A 15,288-nucleotide genomic window follows, 5' to 3' on the forward strand; every position below is an offset into this window, starting at 1 on the left:
TGAATGTTGTGCTTTTTGCATCAATTCTTGACTGATGCTTCAGAAAGTTCCTTTGAGTTAAATTACTATTTTGACAATACAGCTATCAGGTAAGACACCCTTCTTTACCTCCATGCAGCAGCTCCAGAGGAAAAAAAAAAAAAAACAAAAACCAGAAACCCCATTCTCCCTCAAAACACACAACCAAGGATTAAGTATCTCCAATACAACAGTGAGTTGCATTTACAATCTAAGGCTGGGACAAACTGATTTTGAACCAAAACTTAAAAATAAGCTGTCATTAATTAGTAATCTCTAAAGAATGGCCTTCATCCTTGGTGCCTCAGTATTTCCTCATCTCACCAGGTAGCAGCAAAAACATTCCAGATTGCATCAGCTTTGAAAGAGATTCTCCTTTGGCTAACCAGGATTACACTCTATGTGGCTACTAGGACTTTGTCTAGTGACTTCTTGTTAAGAAAGATCAACAACCCTATAAGATTTAATTGCTACACGAAAGATTAAGGCCAGGGAGGGCTGTGGCAGGATGAAGAATGATTCTTAAACATTAAGTTCTTCCTCCCTTCTTTGTTCTAGGGCTTTCAGCCATTATAAATTAACATTAACTCTCCTTAGAAAAGAGAGTCTCTTCTTCATCATAATTTATGCTTGGCTACTCCTGGATTTAAGAAGAAAGAATGACAAAACAAATAAGCAACAGCAAAAGATCATTTTGGAAGGAAAGAGGAAGTCTAACAGGCACTATAATGAAGAGTGTGATTTATTTGAACTCACCATTCCCACAAGACAGATGTGCTAGCACTTATTCCACAGGTAGCCCAATCAAGCTTCTTCAATTGTCAGTTCATGTTTGGTTGCCTCCTCAATGTTTTTAAGTTGACGAAGCAGCCACTCTCTTTCTTTCTTTCTCTGTTACAGAAGAAAAAAATATTATTTAATCAACCTAATCTATTCAGATACCACCTGCTTTCTGTATTTCAGATACCAGCTACACAAAGGACTTATGACCCAACTCAATTTTGGCTGGAGTTTTCAATTTGTTTTAAGCAAAGAAGCATTTACTCTCAAAGCTGGCAAGTTTTCTTGAGTTTTCAACACACTCAAGAACAAGATGGTACAGAGAAAAAAACAAAGCAGAGCAGAATTTGATGGCTTCACACTGACACGACAACCTTCAGAGTCTAACTCTGCTGCCTTCCTATCCTTTCTATGGGCTTTCCACAGGCCCTTAGAAAATTATTAAAGTTTCAGAAAATGGATTTCTTGTGCACCACAGACAACCAACACCTGCAGAGCATCTATTAATCTAAGCTTTCCCCAGGAAACCCTACATTAGTCAAAAGGACTGCTCACAAGAACCCATTTGCAATGACTGCAATTCTTTTTATAAAGCACTACAGTTTGGATTTAACAGAAAAAGTTATTGTTCCTCAAGTTTGATCTGACTTGCTAACATTAAGAAACTTTAGAATTTCAATTACTGATTTCTTCCTATTCTTAAGTATCTTCTAAAGAAAGATATATTAAAAAAATATACTTTCCCACTTGGGTACACAATGAATCATACCAGCTCACAAGCTGAAACAAATGCTAGTTTGGAAGTTTGCATGGCATCCTGTCTGTGATTAGGAATAGTATCACAGTGTTTACCAGGTTATGATGCAATTCATAAAGAGATGTCCTCACTGCTAAAGTTTGGACGTGTTCCTGTAGTAAACTATACCCACTTTACTAGAAATATCTGTATATATTCTGTGTTAGTAGAAGGTTGTGTAACTTAACTATTGAATAACTAAATGAAAGCCTTTACCTGAAGAGTTTTATTAATTTTCTTCTTTCTGGATTTTGCTACCAGGGGATCTTTTATCCCTGGTATTCCAGAAACAAGCCATGAGGGTCTGCTCTTAGGAGTTCCTGCATCATCCATAAATGCTCTGGTGCTAGCTTGAGTTTCTGTGTTTGGGACAATCTTGTGAGCTGGCTCTTGATTTGATTCATCAGAAGCCAACACAGTGGAAAGCCTCCTTCTAGAAAATACAATCCGAGAGCTTTGGCTTTTCTCTTTATTTAGTTCTTGCAAATCAAATGCCGTTGAAAGCTTTTTTGGGGACATAGGAGGAATGTGTGCATCAACATGTACTAATGATACTTGAGATAATGTTCTACTTAGATTTGATTTTGGCATTGGAGAGCCATAAACTTTCTTTGTGGCATCTTGGTCCTTGATTGACTGATTTGTCAGATCTGTAAAAGATGGAATTGTTCTTGAAAGCATTGAGTCCACTGGGGTGCTGTGTTTCACCATTCTCTTTTTCAGAGATCTTTTAACATTCAGAAAATAATCATCTTCCTTTGATATCTTGAAGTCACGTTTATTGCCTTAAGAAAATAAGATTGTGTCATTGTTCACACTACAAAAGATGCAATACAAGCTGCTTTTTAGCAGCAAGCTGTTAAATCAAATCTGAAGTGTTACTATTTTCATACCTATATTCTGTCTTTACATGGAATTTATCCTTTATATAGATCAGTGTTCAAGCAATTAGAAGAGACATGTTGAAAACAGAACACAAGAACACAGTTGGTCACACATCCAACACTTACTTCTCTCTCAGCCTTTGGCATAAGGAGATCCAAGTGTGCTAGAATTTTAAAAGATTTTTCATTAACTGCAACATCATTAAGATAGGGTTTCCTCTTCCAAGTATATAAATAATATACTTTTGGGGTTTCAGCTGCTAACACTCTTTATGCTCTGTAGCTCAAAAGTATTAGATAGCAGAGGGACTGCTGTTGTGCAGCAAGAAATCAAGTGCCCCAAAGAGATGGGCAGAGAATTTCTGGATTCACCAATGATCTCTTAATCAAATTTCCATTCCCTTAATTCCTTGAAAGGGGGCTCACAAACCTCGAACTCCCTTCTATTTACTTGACATTTGCCTTACTTCAGCTGACGCTAAGCTTTGATTCTAAAAAATATATGTTCTGTGCAAGCCTGTTTTCAACTGAATTCACAATGGCAAGCTTGCTTTTGCGTGTAGCATTATTCCTATCCATTTGCAAACCCCCAGTAAAAAAACTTTCTTTGGACACTTTCTGTGTCCTTTTCCATGGAATCTCACAGTGCTGCAAGTGCTGTCTGTAGCTGCATCATCTTTATGTCTACCTTCCATGGCCTTTTCTGCAAGACTCTTAAAAAACATTCCCCTTTTCTAAAAAACCTTTTCTTTCTGTTTTTTGCTACTTTTGGGGCAGAAAAGCCCAAGATAAAGATATATGACTTGAGATATATTTAAGATCAATACTGAAATCAGGTGAGCAGTTAAGTACTCCAAGTAAATGTTGAACTCTTTGCTTTCATGAGGTTGTTCAGATATTTCATGCAGGGTGATTGTGCCATATTCTAAGCTGTATATAGACTGCAGCCTTGGAGGGGAAAAACAGGACTACCATGAAGTAGGGCACAAGAAGACAGGGAAAATATATTTGCTGAAGTAAAAGGTATTAGTTCTCCATTCCTTGTCAGTGTTTTGCATCTGTGCAGCATCTAAGTTTTCTAGTAGAGTTTCACATCCACTTTGTGTTTCTAAACACAGAGGCAGGCAAGAGATAGAGCACTGACTCTTCGATCAGCAGAAGTCAGGTGTTTTGTGGTTGTTTTTTTTCCCTTACAAAGAGGGAGGTGTACTCCACAGTAATTTTTGTTTGGATACCCATTTCTTCTCTCACTTCTTAGCAGTGCTGGCTTGTGTGACACGTTGGAAGCACTCTCCTTTCCTGTTTAGTTAGATTGACTTGCTTTAGTCTTTATCACAGAGCCTTCCTTGATTAAGCTTAGAAAGGGAATAAGGAGGACATTGCAGCTACCACTCCTCCCACAAACCTATCCTCAGCTATATATTTTAATACTTTCCCCTTCATCATTAAGTGGTCAATTAAGAGCTATTTCTTTCTTAAATTAGTTTTTAACAATTTTTTTCTACCAAAGCTTTTGTGGAAAACAACAATGATTTTTTTTATTTCACATTTCTCTGTTTTAGAAAGATAAATATGCATAAGCAACAGGTTTTTCTGGTCTAACACCACTATAGATAAAGGAGAGAAGACTAAAAACAACAGAGAAATTTAATATAATATTTAGAAATATATTTGAGAATATCAAAGTGTATCACAGATAATTCATTTTGCAGGAAATTTGACAAAATATAGCAGGCTTACCAGACCTACCAGGTTCTATCTGATATCTTCCTTCCTTCCTTTTTTTAAGTAATTTAGCTTCAGCTGCTACTTTTCTTCTTATAAACCTGTTTACCCTGGCCATCCTTTGCTACAGACACTCCCTAATTAACACATTTAGCTTTTTTTTGGAGTATCAGCATTCCTTCTAAATGAAAAAATACCCAAATAGAAATCTGGGATTAATTAATCATAGGAAAATGTGATACCTAACTTATCTATATTCTATATATTTATTGCTATTTAATCTCTGCTGTATGCTGCCTATTTCAATCACAAAAATACTCTAGTGGTTAATTGGCTTCACATGGCTACTTAAGGCACATTAAGGATCTGCTGCAAGATAGATGTATGTTGATGGAGTATATTGCCATCCTGATTATATTTTCTCACTGCTTTTCTTGTTCAAAAAATAAATGGGAAATTAATGTTAAATCTGCCATGAAAAAGCTCTTCTTTTAGGAAAAAAGGAAGCTGTAATAAACTGAAAAACTGTAAATTTCAGTGTGAATGTCATGGTGTTTGCAGCTAACAGCTAATGACAGCATTTTATATTGAAGCATGTTTTCAAAGTATCAGCTCTTAGATTAGAATTCCATTGGATTGAAATGGTATGTGGAAGACTGTAATTTTTATCAAATGAAAAGCAGCTGGACTATACCAGTCCTGAATTGCAAGTCAGCTCTGTGGTAGCTAGCAGTAAACAGCTGTTATCACAATGCTGTAGAGCAAGAGCAGGTGTGAGGGAGCATGTGCACAAATAGTGGGGTAGCCCCTTTTGACAAAGTATGACCTGTGGACCTTTAAGCTGATGAGACAGACCTAATTTCACGGCTTTATGTGGATGACCTGGACCTGGGGTTGTAGAGTGCATCTAGCACAGACAGAGGGGCAAAAACACTGATCTCACAGGAATTTGAACTTTTGGTTCCAGGGAGTCTGGGTATTTCAAACCTAATCATAAACCACTCTCTTTTGCCACATTAATAGTTTTACTATGAATAGAGAATTGGAGCTACCAGTTCAAAATTTAGAAGTAACAGCCTGTCAATATATGGATAAAGTTGCTAGGCTTAAGTTATGTGCCCCTAAGGAGCTGAAAGAGAGCTTGAGAAATGAAGGCACATTGTAATCACATGGATTGCATGAGTAAACATATTGGAAATAAATAGTCTGTCCAGAATAAACTATTTATTTCCTAAACTCCCAGAGGAAGTTCCTACAGTAATATTTTGAGAATTAAACAAAAACTATTTTGAGATACTTGTGGCTGGGAAAAAAAAAGTCTCAGCCCTTTATAAAAACAGACCAATCTTTACCTTATTTTGAATATTTGTAGTTAGTTTTCATACCTTGTGGCTTGGTGAACAAACCCACCAGGTCAGCCATTCTGTGCCTTGCGGACCCAGCAAGCCAGTTCCTTATATAGTACAGAGCACAGTGATGTCTTGACATGGTGTCACAATGTTTGTGCTGTCCTGCTGTAACGTGGCACATAATATCACCTCTCCCAGCAGGGCAATGATGCAAACAACACTGAGCAGCATGAACCTGCATGAGAAGCTTTTTGGAGTGCTAAGAACTGACATAATTTCACTGGACCCCTTCAAAACCTCATGGCCTTGCCTCCCAGCTGGTGCTTGGCACTCCTTGCTGTGCTTCTCCTCACGTTTTGTGTCCTTTTCCATGGAATCTCACAGTGCTGCAAGTGCTGTCTGTAGCTGCATCATCTTTACGTCTACCTTCCATGGCCTTTTCTGCAATACTCTTAAAAAACAACTTTCCCCTTTTCTAAAAAGCCTTCTGTTTTATCTAGAACCTTGCTAAATAGTCTCATTAGACAAATTAAGACATTTGTAAATTGTTCTTGCTGCTAATAATGGTTTATCTTATGTCCCACAGATCCGTATCTTTATCAAGTGGTGGCAGGATGTTACAGTGAATAGGAAAGACATAACTGTACAGAGATAAGACAGAAAAGAGTCCAATATTAATTTAAGAATCAGATCTCAGTAGAACATCTGTAGTGATGATATTCCCTGGTCTCAGTGTATCCATGTTATATATCTGAACAAATATCCAAACTGTGACTTGAGTGACACCTTGAAAGCTTCTTGCATCTTTCAAAGAATGACACATACTGTGTCCTGCACTCAGACCTATTTATTATAAATAATTCCTTCACTAAATTTGCATTCATTGGAATGATCATCTTTATCTTCAACATTGTCTACTTGGTATTTTGAACAATAACTTCAAAGGTTTGTATACAGCCTTTTGGCCTATATTTACACAAAACTCCTCTCATTTGTTGCATAATGCAAGATGGCACTCAATTCTAGCAATTCTAGCAATATTATTACATATCTTCATATATATTATATCAAACTCCCACTGCTTTAGGTTTATGTCTTGAAAGATTCTTTTGTTGATCTCATTTTAGGAGAAATTTAATCTTCTTTCTAAATTTACTCCAAAAATGCAAAACCTACTTAGGTTACTGCATTCTCTTAAACATTAATTCTTCTTTATTTTTTTTACTTCCAAACCCAACAAAAGTGGGAATAGAATAACAGCACAGTGTTTTGTTTAATTTCAGCTCCTTCATTCCAGTTCACATACATGAATTCACTTCAAAGACATGGAATTTTGGGGAGGCTTCATCTGGAAAAGGGAAATACTGGAATTATTTTTCAATTTACCAAGGGATAATATACACAGAGGGACAAAAATGGACACCTTTCTCTCTTTGTCTTCTGATTTGTTTTGAGAGACTGCAATTTCTCAATTGCTGCTCTTTTAATTTCTTACTTTTCTAGTCTGACAATGTTGCCAAACAGTTCTCCTGAAGGGAACTTGTATTCTGAACCCATCCTTAGCTCATATGCTTCCCTAACATATTTTCTTGAAGTGGATGTGCAATTCTAGTTTATAAAGTCACAAATCTTGCATAAGTCTCCAAGCTAGGTGCTCTCCAAGGGCTAGGTGCAGTCTTTACTGGGCAGAACATTAAGAGGCCCTCTCCCTGCACTTGCAACTACTCTGATGTTTTTAGGCATTGAGGGTGATTCCAAGTATGTAATAAGAAATTGGAGCTGTTAATTAGAGCTTAGCATTCTACTCTGATGAGCTGTGGTGGAATGACCCTCAAAGCCTTATAAGGAAGAAGGAAGAGCTAGAGGAATCATGGAAATGGTGGTGAGGAACAAAAGGAGAGTGAAAAGAAGAAATTAAGATAGGGACACAAATGTGAAAACGTTTTCCTAAATTTAGACTCATATAGAAAGAATAAATTAGAAGAAAGATAAAAGGAGTGCACAAAACAAACAAAAAATAAAAAGAAAGGAAATGAAATAGTTTCCTAAGTGATTTAGAAGACTTGGGCCCAAATTACAAGCTGTTTATGGATGAAACTCCATAAAAATACAAATCTGATTCAAATTCACATAAACTATTCTTCCTGTGTCTGTGTTTTGTATATAGGCAAGTCAATCAGGAGTGCTCTAAGAGTTGCTGATCAGGCCGAGCTCCTTAGTGAAAATAGGAATGAAACATTTTATTTGTTAATGTGAAGTCTAAAATAAGCAGGGAGCCTCACAATGAACTAACCTCTGCAGAATATTGCCTCCTTTGAAACTGGAAAGCATTATGGTACAGTGGGCAAATGGAGAAGTGATTCTGTCCCAGTAAGCTCCTTGGGCAGCCACAGACATTGAAATGGAAACACTGCAACACATTCTGTGGACTTAATCTCTTCAAATGTATAAAGCTGCACAGAGGGAGCCAGTGGAACTTTGCAAATTTTACAAAAGCACCTCAGCACTATTTCAACTTATTTCAGTAGGAATTACATGTCTGGACACCACTGAGAATCCTGAGTTTTGTGATAGGGTAAATAGAGGGGACAGGCATTTTATATATGTGTTTGGAAGACACTTTAAAGTAGAATAAAAAATAACAAATTATAATAGAAAGGAATAGAATATTTCAGTTGGAAGGGATCTTTAATATTCGTCCAGTCCAACTGCCTGACACTTTAGACTGACTGAAGATAAAGGATCTAATTACAGGTGAATGATTCTGAATAACTCTTAAACACTGACAGGCAAAGAGAATCAACCACCTGTCCAGGAAGCCTTTTCCAGTGTGTTACCACCCTCTTGGTAAATAAATGTTTCCTAATGTCCAATCTAAACCTCCCCCAAGGAACATGGCTTTGAGCCATTCCCCCATGCCCTGACACTGGGTACCGAGGAAAACAGATTGGCACCTCCGTCTCCCCTTCCCCTCCTCAGGAATCTGTCAGGAGTAGTGAGATCACCTCTCAACCTCCTTTTCTCCAACCTAGACAAAACCAGTATCCTCAGCCTAGCATGTCTGCCAGCCCCTTCACCAGCAAAACCTTTGCTGAAAGGTTCTGAAGGTTTCAGATTTGCTGAAACCTTCAGAAACCAAGGACAATATGAATCCTTTGTAGTCTGTAAAACAAAGTTTTCAGTGCCTGAAAAGCATTATGTACAATCTTGTTCTTCAGTAATTTTAAAGTTTTTGCCTTTTGGAACACTTTCTTCACATATTATTTATGTTATAGTGGTAATGTGAAAGTGGTGCCTTTACAAGTGTTGGAGGTTTCCATTTTTCAGTGTGGCAATGACTTTTTCCTGGCCAGAGGCAAGATCAATGTCCTTCTACAGTGTCCTGGAACAGACTTATGTATAGCATAATTTTCATTCAATCTGATCATAGGAGCACCTCATAAGGAGCCTGAGAGGAAGGCTTTAGAGAATCCTGGATAAATGGGTGTAGCGATTTCATAATCTTTCAGTAAAAAACTGGCTTTGAGCTAGCAATACACTGAGTTATGATGTGTGCTTCAGGTTATATATTTCTACAGTTTTGGTTATGACTGTTATGACTGGACCTGTCCAACTAGACAACAAATCCAATTTTGTGCATTCAAAACCATGATCTTGAGCTACTTACTGGGTTTCATGTCTGCTCAGAAGGTCAAACCCTTATTTAAATGGCTTAATTATCTTCCATATTATTCATTTCAATAAGAGTTTAAGGAATAATGAGACTTGGCTCTTTGTCCCTGAACCATTTCAAATATGGGTGTCAATATAAATTTTTCACCGAGGTCCACGAGTTGCAGGCAATTGGAAGTGGTATTCTAATAGCCAGGTTTTTTTTCTGCTTTAATGTAATAGTAGGACTGAAGAAACAAGTTCCTTAAGGAACATACCTTTACATCTCATAGAAAAGTTCAGTGCCATCCTCAGTTCAGTCCGCCCTCAGTTTAGACTAGTTCTGCCCTCGGAGTCCTTGGTGTCTATGTGAAAGGAAGATTAGTTTGTACATGTAAAAAGATGCTGCAATATTATGATCAATTATGAAAGCTTAAAGCATTAAAAATTGTTGTCTCTCTTTGTTAAACAAGGTTATAATACACAAGTAGCCAGTCTAAAACCATTGTGAGGCATGTAAAATTGAAAAAAAATCAACTTTTTTATGTAGAAGTCTGGAGAATCCAAAAAATCTAATTACCTCTGTAGTAAGAAGTCAGGTATACTTTAATAGAAGAAGAGGTCATTGACCTTGATAAAATCAATGTCTTAACACTGCCTTTGTAATTGCATCTTCGTTACACTCTTGTCTTACCAGAATGCCATTATGTGTTGTCTGCATGTTGTTTATTCCCTAGTCACTGTCCTATACACTTCCTTTGTGTTTCTACACCCCACAAGTCAATGAGTTAATATTCAACTGAGACTTTTCCTCAGTAACTTGCTGTGTCTTTTCTGATACAACTGCTCCTTTTTAATTATGTTGGTAGAGCTGCTGAGGAGCACATAACAGTATTGCCAAAGTTCAATAAACATACAGAGTAACTATAGAGTTTGGGGGAAAATAGTCTGTGCTGCTTTCATGACCTCTGGCAATAGTATGAGCCCAGTTTGGCCAAAGAAACGTTTCGCTTCAAATCTCTCAGCAACCAGAAAATGATGGATTTGTTTTACTTTATTACATCCAATAATAAACTAAAAGTGCTGTGTTTGTGCAGTGCAGTAGCATGGCCAGACTGAGTATAGTGCTGTGCAGGAAGTAAGACCAGGTGAATATAAATGGCTCTGTCTTGCGGCATTAAAATTGTGCAGATGAATCCCCTGGTAGTCTAAGCTGGGGAAAAGCTAATTAATTAATCAGAGTCCCACTGACTTAGTGAAGCAGAGCACTTCTGATAGCACATCTGCTTTGTCTGTGATGGTGTAGTAATTTATATGTTACACTGTCTCTATGAAAGACATCATTGGCATCTTCAGAGTGTGCCTTGTAAATGAAAAGGTTCTTGATAATAATGACTACTTCATCACTAGCTTCTTCCTTTCTAGCTCTTTGTGGCTCAATCTAATAACAGTTAACAAATGCCTGGTTATAAATACAGGAATAGTGTAATCCTGGGAGACTCATATTAATGTAATATCAAAAACCAGTATCTATTCTCTGCGCTTTGAACCTGGAAACCTATGCAAACTACTGCTGAAGTTGACAGCAGAAATAATCTGCACAAGTCTGGATATTAGGATCAGACCAGGATTCCTGAGCAGCCTGACTACACCTCAAGACCCCCATTCTAAATGCTCTCTTGACAGTTCAGAGGGTTTCATGAGAGCCAAAAATGTCACAGACAATCTCTAATACATGGCTCACTTTACAACTATGACTCTTTTTTTATCCATCATAATGGCCCATACAAGAATATGGTCCATGATTTGATACCTGTATAATTGTTTCCTTCCATTTCCTTCCATGTTCTGCCAGCAGAAATGGCATTAGGTGACCCACTGCTCTAGGGAATGGCTGCAGAACTGGAAGACTTTGGCACAGATACAATGGCAATGCACCAAGGTACACAATGGACAATGTACACAATGTTCTCATTTTCTATTCTCCCCTTCTGCCTGTTTGAAATTGACAATATCCTCTGGTAATATTTTTGGACAAGAAGCTCAGTTTCAGTCCTGGGTGGTTTATGCTATGGAAATGCTGTCTGGAATTTCTCATGTCCAAAAGTGTTACCAGATGGGTAACAATCTAATACTAATCCTGCCTCGTTCTTTAAGGAAAAACAATTCTCATACTGTCTCTGAAGTGATTTGCCTGTGTAATGGGACATGGCAGAAAAAAGTCTCCACGTAATGACCTGAGTCATTAACCCAGAACATATACTTTTGTTAACATATGTATCTGTGAGTGTACATATTTCATACACAGGTATAAATTGCTCTGTGTGTATTCATGTACATAGAATTCCCCGAAACAACACTCAAAGGGTTACACAGTATTAAGAGAAAGCCTTAAAATACCAATGTGGTAGAATAGGTACAATGAAAGGTGAAGGACAGATTTTCAGTTTATTTATGTTCTTTTGACTTTAGTGAAGTCATTCTGATTTACACTTAGGGAGGTCTGGCATGTTATCTTTCAGAAGGGAAGGACAAGGCAAAAAATGGCTACATAAGGCCTTAAACACTTCTCACTAATGTAAGGGCAAACCAAGAACAGTTCCATCACACTCCCACACAGCCCTGCAATTCTGTACAACTCACACTGTGCTCTCTAACCTGCAAGAAAAGAAGCTGGGGAGATTCTGTCTAGCATTTGGATTAAAACCCTTTGCATCTGAGCCCAGGCTGTTATACATCACAGGGGACCCTACATTTCCAAGGTATCTCAGGGCATATCTTCATGGACAGGAATGAGGCATCTCTGCTTCTGCTCTGAGCTGGCCAGATGGGAGTCTGCTGTCATTTGGAAGTGGTACAATCAAATTACTTTGAACTGCCCAAATTTAGCAACTCTCTTGCGAGGCATATTACCTCATAAAACCGTATCAGTTTTAAAATCAATTTTAAGTTAACCTATGCAATTTTGCTCTCAGGTTGGCTCTGTATCTTGCATAATATAAAATGCCTACAAAATCTACACTTGGCCTAAATTAACCATTTCTGCTTTGTGAAAAGGGAGAGATAAGCTTCCCCTCACTGTCTTCTGGTCTGTGTGGCTGGTATTTTACTGGTCATTGCATATTTACTTTCCTCTTCTTGCACAGTGAATGGTAGTCCTGGCCTAAGCTGACTTACACTGTGGACAATGCAGAAAATCAATGAAACTCATAAGGGAGCTGAATTTTTTTCATGAGATTCTTTAGCTCAAAGCAATTCTGAAAGCAGAATTGCAGCATTTCTGCAGGCATGTTCATAGCCTGACTGAGAAGCTGTGGCTGCACCCTCTGAAAAGCAGCTTGGTATATAGTAATGAATGCAACTTGATTTAAAAAACAAACATAAAAAATCCCAAACAACCTCCCCCCATAAAGCCAAACCAAAACCAAAACAACAATCTCATACAGCTGTTTATTCGAGCCATTTTTTCCTTTATTTTTAATTTGATTCCAGAAATTATAATAGTGCAAACACTCAGTATAAAAGTTGCAATAAGAAATTTACATTCACATTTAACATTTCAGTCCATTCACTTTTTAACAAAAAATAGGACAAATATTCAATTGCTCTTCTCAATTTAACAATCCTGAAAAAGACTGGAAGATACTCTACAATGATATATTTACATAAAAATAGACCCGTATTATTAATGACAATTTATCATTAGAAGTTACCCAGTGTTAAGTTATTGTATTGTAGTATATACATACATATACATATATATAGAGTGTATAGCTATAAAGATAAAAAGATTATTTTTAGGTTCAGTGGGCTATAGAAGTTGGAATAATGACATCTTGATTTACTTGTTCACTTCTTAAAGTTAGGACTACCCATTTTACCTATGTAGATGTTACTTTTGTGATAGAGTAGGCCTCCTTCTGGTCCTTTTGAAGACACTGGTCACACCCCATCTGACATGGCAGAGGAATAGACACTAGAATAAGGCTTAATCTAAAAATCGTTGAAGTTAATATTTTCATTAATTTTACTGGGCTGTAAATGAGATTAAGAGTTCTACTGAAAACTTTTATAACAATAAATACAGAGAAGAATACATTGGTTTTCCCATATGTCTACCTGATGCAAATAATGCTTTTTCCCACAAAGTCTAAGCAAATATTCAAGTTAGTCCAGAAGCAATGCAGAATTTGCTGCAAACATCTGCAGATTAAGTCGATTAAGATTCCTCTTGCACAGTCTTGTTATTGAATGTTCCAATTCAACCAGCCTTATAATACTCCAAGTCTGTATCTTTCCTCTAGTATTTTAGTAAAGAGTGGTATCCAGACACAGACAACATGACTGCTCTTGAAATGAGTTTGCATGTTCTTGTTAAACTACTAGGGAACATGAATTAGGCTACACCACTCTTTCTTATCTGTGTCTCTTCTTCAGGCCCTTGAGCAGAGATGCTGCCCTGCTTGCTGATGGCAGATTGAAGCCTTTTTGCCCAGCTTGCTGCCAGCTGCTGGTGCCTGCACTCCCACCACATAGTATGTTTATATGCCCTTTCAGGTTTGTTGTCACATGTACTGCTTCCTATTTTTTTCTCCCTAAACATCTATTATATATAAAAAATAAACTTTCTGAAAAAATATTTTCTTTTTGAAAAAGAAGTTTGACAACCATGTGACAGATGACCTACAGAGGCAGATGGTAAAGCTGGCCTGAGTATGCAGTAAATACCTCAACAAAAATATGATGGCATTGAGCAACTGAGGGTAAGGGTAGAAAGGGTACCAGTTTCTGAAGAGGCACTATTTTATGAGCTGTAGGTCATATTTTAAATCCAAAGAAGACTTATGTGGTGCTAAGAGGCAGGCAGGTATACCTAACTTCATCTCCTCTTGTTGCTATATTTATTACATTTAAATATTTCCAGGATGCTTAAAATTATGGATAAGCCTATAATGGACTCTGTCATCATGCGCAGGCAGACTAATTTTGTTTATAGAACACAAGCTCTGTGTAGTCTTTTGCTTCCTACCTTAGGCTGCTGAATATTATGAAACATTTTTACATCTTTTCAATTAACAGATTGGAAATATGCTGAGCATCTTATTTCCAAGCAGAACTTATGTACATATACCAGCAGGGCAGAAGTTAACCTCCAGACAGCAGAGAGTACAAGGACTTAGCAACAGGATACAATTCAGACAGATGTCACTTGCAACACAAGTTTTAAAGACAGGGATTTTAAGAGATGGGTCAAATTTGACTGAATCTGCTTGAAACTGTGAAATGTGTGTCAGAATTTAACCTCTGTCAGAATTTCAAAGAAAATAATATCACTGTTCTAAGATTCTCTGTATTGAGTTAATTATACTAGAAAGGGTAGCTGTTCTTGGATTCTAGTTTTTAGACAAGTAAACATTGCTTTCATTCTTACTGTATTCTCTAATATTTTTCAAAGCTACTTCTCTGCAATAACCAGGTGTTTGAATGTAGAAAAGCAACTCTGCTTTGTCTAAGTTCAGTTTTGTACAGACAATTATACCTGTAAATGGGAGCAAGTTATGAAATCTCTTTTCTTCTTTGTTTTTCCTTAATGAGCCCTAGTAATGTTACTGTAAAGAAAGCAGAAATTCTAAGTGATGAATCTCTACCATAGCAATTAAAAATATAATTATCATGAAGCAATTTTGATGGCACAGACAATTAATTTTCATTTACATTTCACTGAAAATTCTTGATATATTGCTTGAATGACATGTGAAATCTGTCTGAAACAGACAACCTTTGCACCCATATGCACTAAGGAGCAAAATAAATCACCTAAGTAACTTCAATGTGCCAGCTGAAGGTATTCATAACTGATGCCACTACAGACAGGTCTAGGATTAAAGCAGAAGGTCAGGCACTTAAAAGTAAGACATGATAGTGTGCATAACCACAGTAATTAAACCCCACTTTAGCCCACAGCAACAACTGTGGCTAACCTACACCTAGCAAATCTGACAATGCAGTTACAAGGTGTTCTGTAAAGGAGAGCAGCCAGCTTTCTAAAAGGCGTCCCAAACTATCTGAAAATATTTTCTGCAGA

The 15,288-nt window shown here is 37.2% G+C and overlaps 1 protein-coding gene across 3 annotated transcripts; it reads right to left on the reverse strand.

Annotated features, from left to right (window-relative positions):
• Window positions 1–649: 649 nt before the first annotated feature.
• On the reverse strand, window positions 650–5,701 carry CCDC201 (coiled-coil domain containing 201). Of its 3 annotated transcripts, none has more exons than XM_068200287.1 (3): window positions 4,228–4,336; window positions 1,811–2,379; window positions 650–909 (listed from the first exon to the last, which is right to left on the reverse strand). In XM_068200287.1, exons 1-3 carry the CDS (start codon window positions 4,319–4,321, stop codon window positions 823–825), a joined length of 750 nt encoding a protein of 249 aa, XP_068056388.1. In that variant the 5' UTR covers window positions 4,322–4,336; the 3' UTR covers window positions 650–822. The 3 variants fall into 3 exon arrangements, with proteins under 3 accessions (XP_068056388.1, XP_068056379.1, XP_068056371.1); XM_068200278.1 differs by having other exon boundaries at window positions 654–909; window positions 4,219–4,336; XM_068200270.1 differs by lacking the exon at window positions 4,228–4,336 and adding an exon at window positions 5,589–5,701 and having other exon boundaries at window positions 656–909.
• Window positions 5,702–15,288: the final 9,587 nt, after the last annotated feature.

The sequence above is a fragment of the Anomalospiza imberbis genome, chromosome 1 (assembly GCF_031753505.1).
Source record: "Anomalospiza imberbis isolate Cuckoo-Finch-1a 21T00152 chromosome 1, ASM3175350v1, whole genome shotgun sequence".
Lineage (NCBI taxonomy): Eukaryota > Metazoa > Chordata > Aves > Passeriformes > Viduidae > Anomalospiza > Anomalospiza imberbis.

Coding starts and splice junctions, on each gene's coding strand:
- CCDC201 (XM_068200278.1), bottom strand. CDS start 4,321: ATGGCCAGGGTAAACAGGTTTATAAGAAGAAAAGTAGCAGCTGAAGCT. Junction 2,380..4,218: donor GATAGAACCTGGTAGGTCTG/GTAAGCCTGCTA, acceptor TATTTTCTTAAG/GCAATAAACGTGACTTCAAG. Junction 910..1,810: donor AAATTAATAAAACTCTTCAG/GTAAAGGCTTTC, acceptor CTTCTGTAACAG/AGAAAGAAAGAAAGAGAGTG.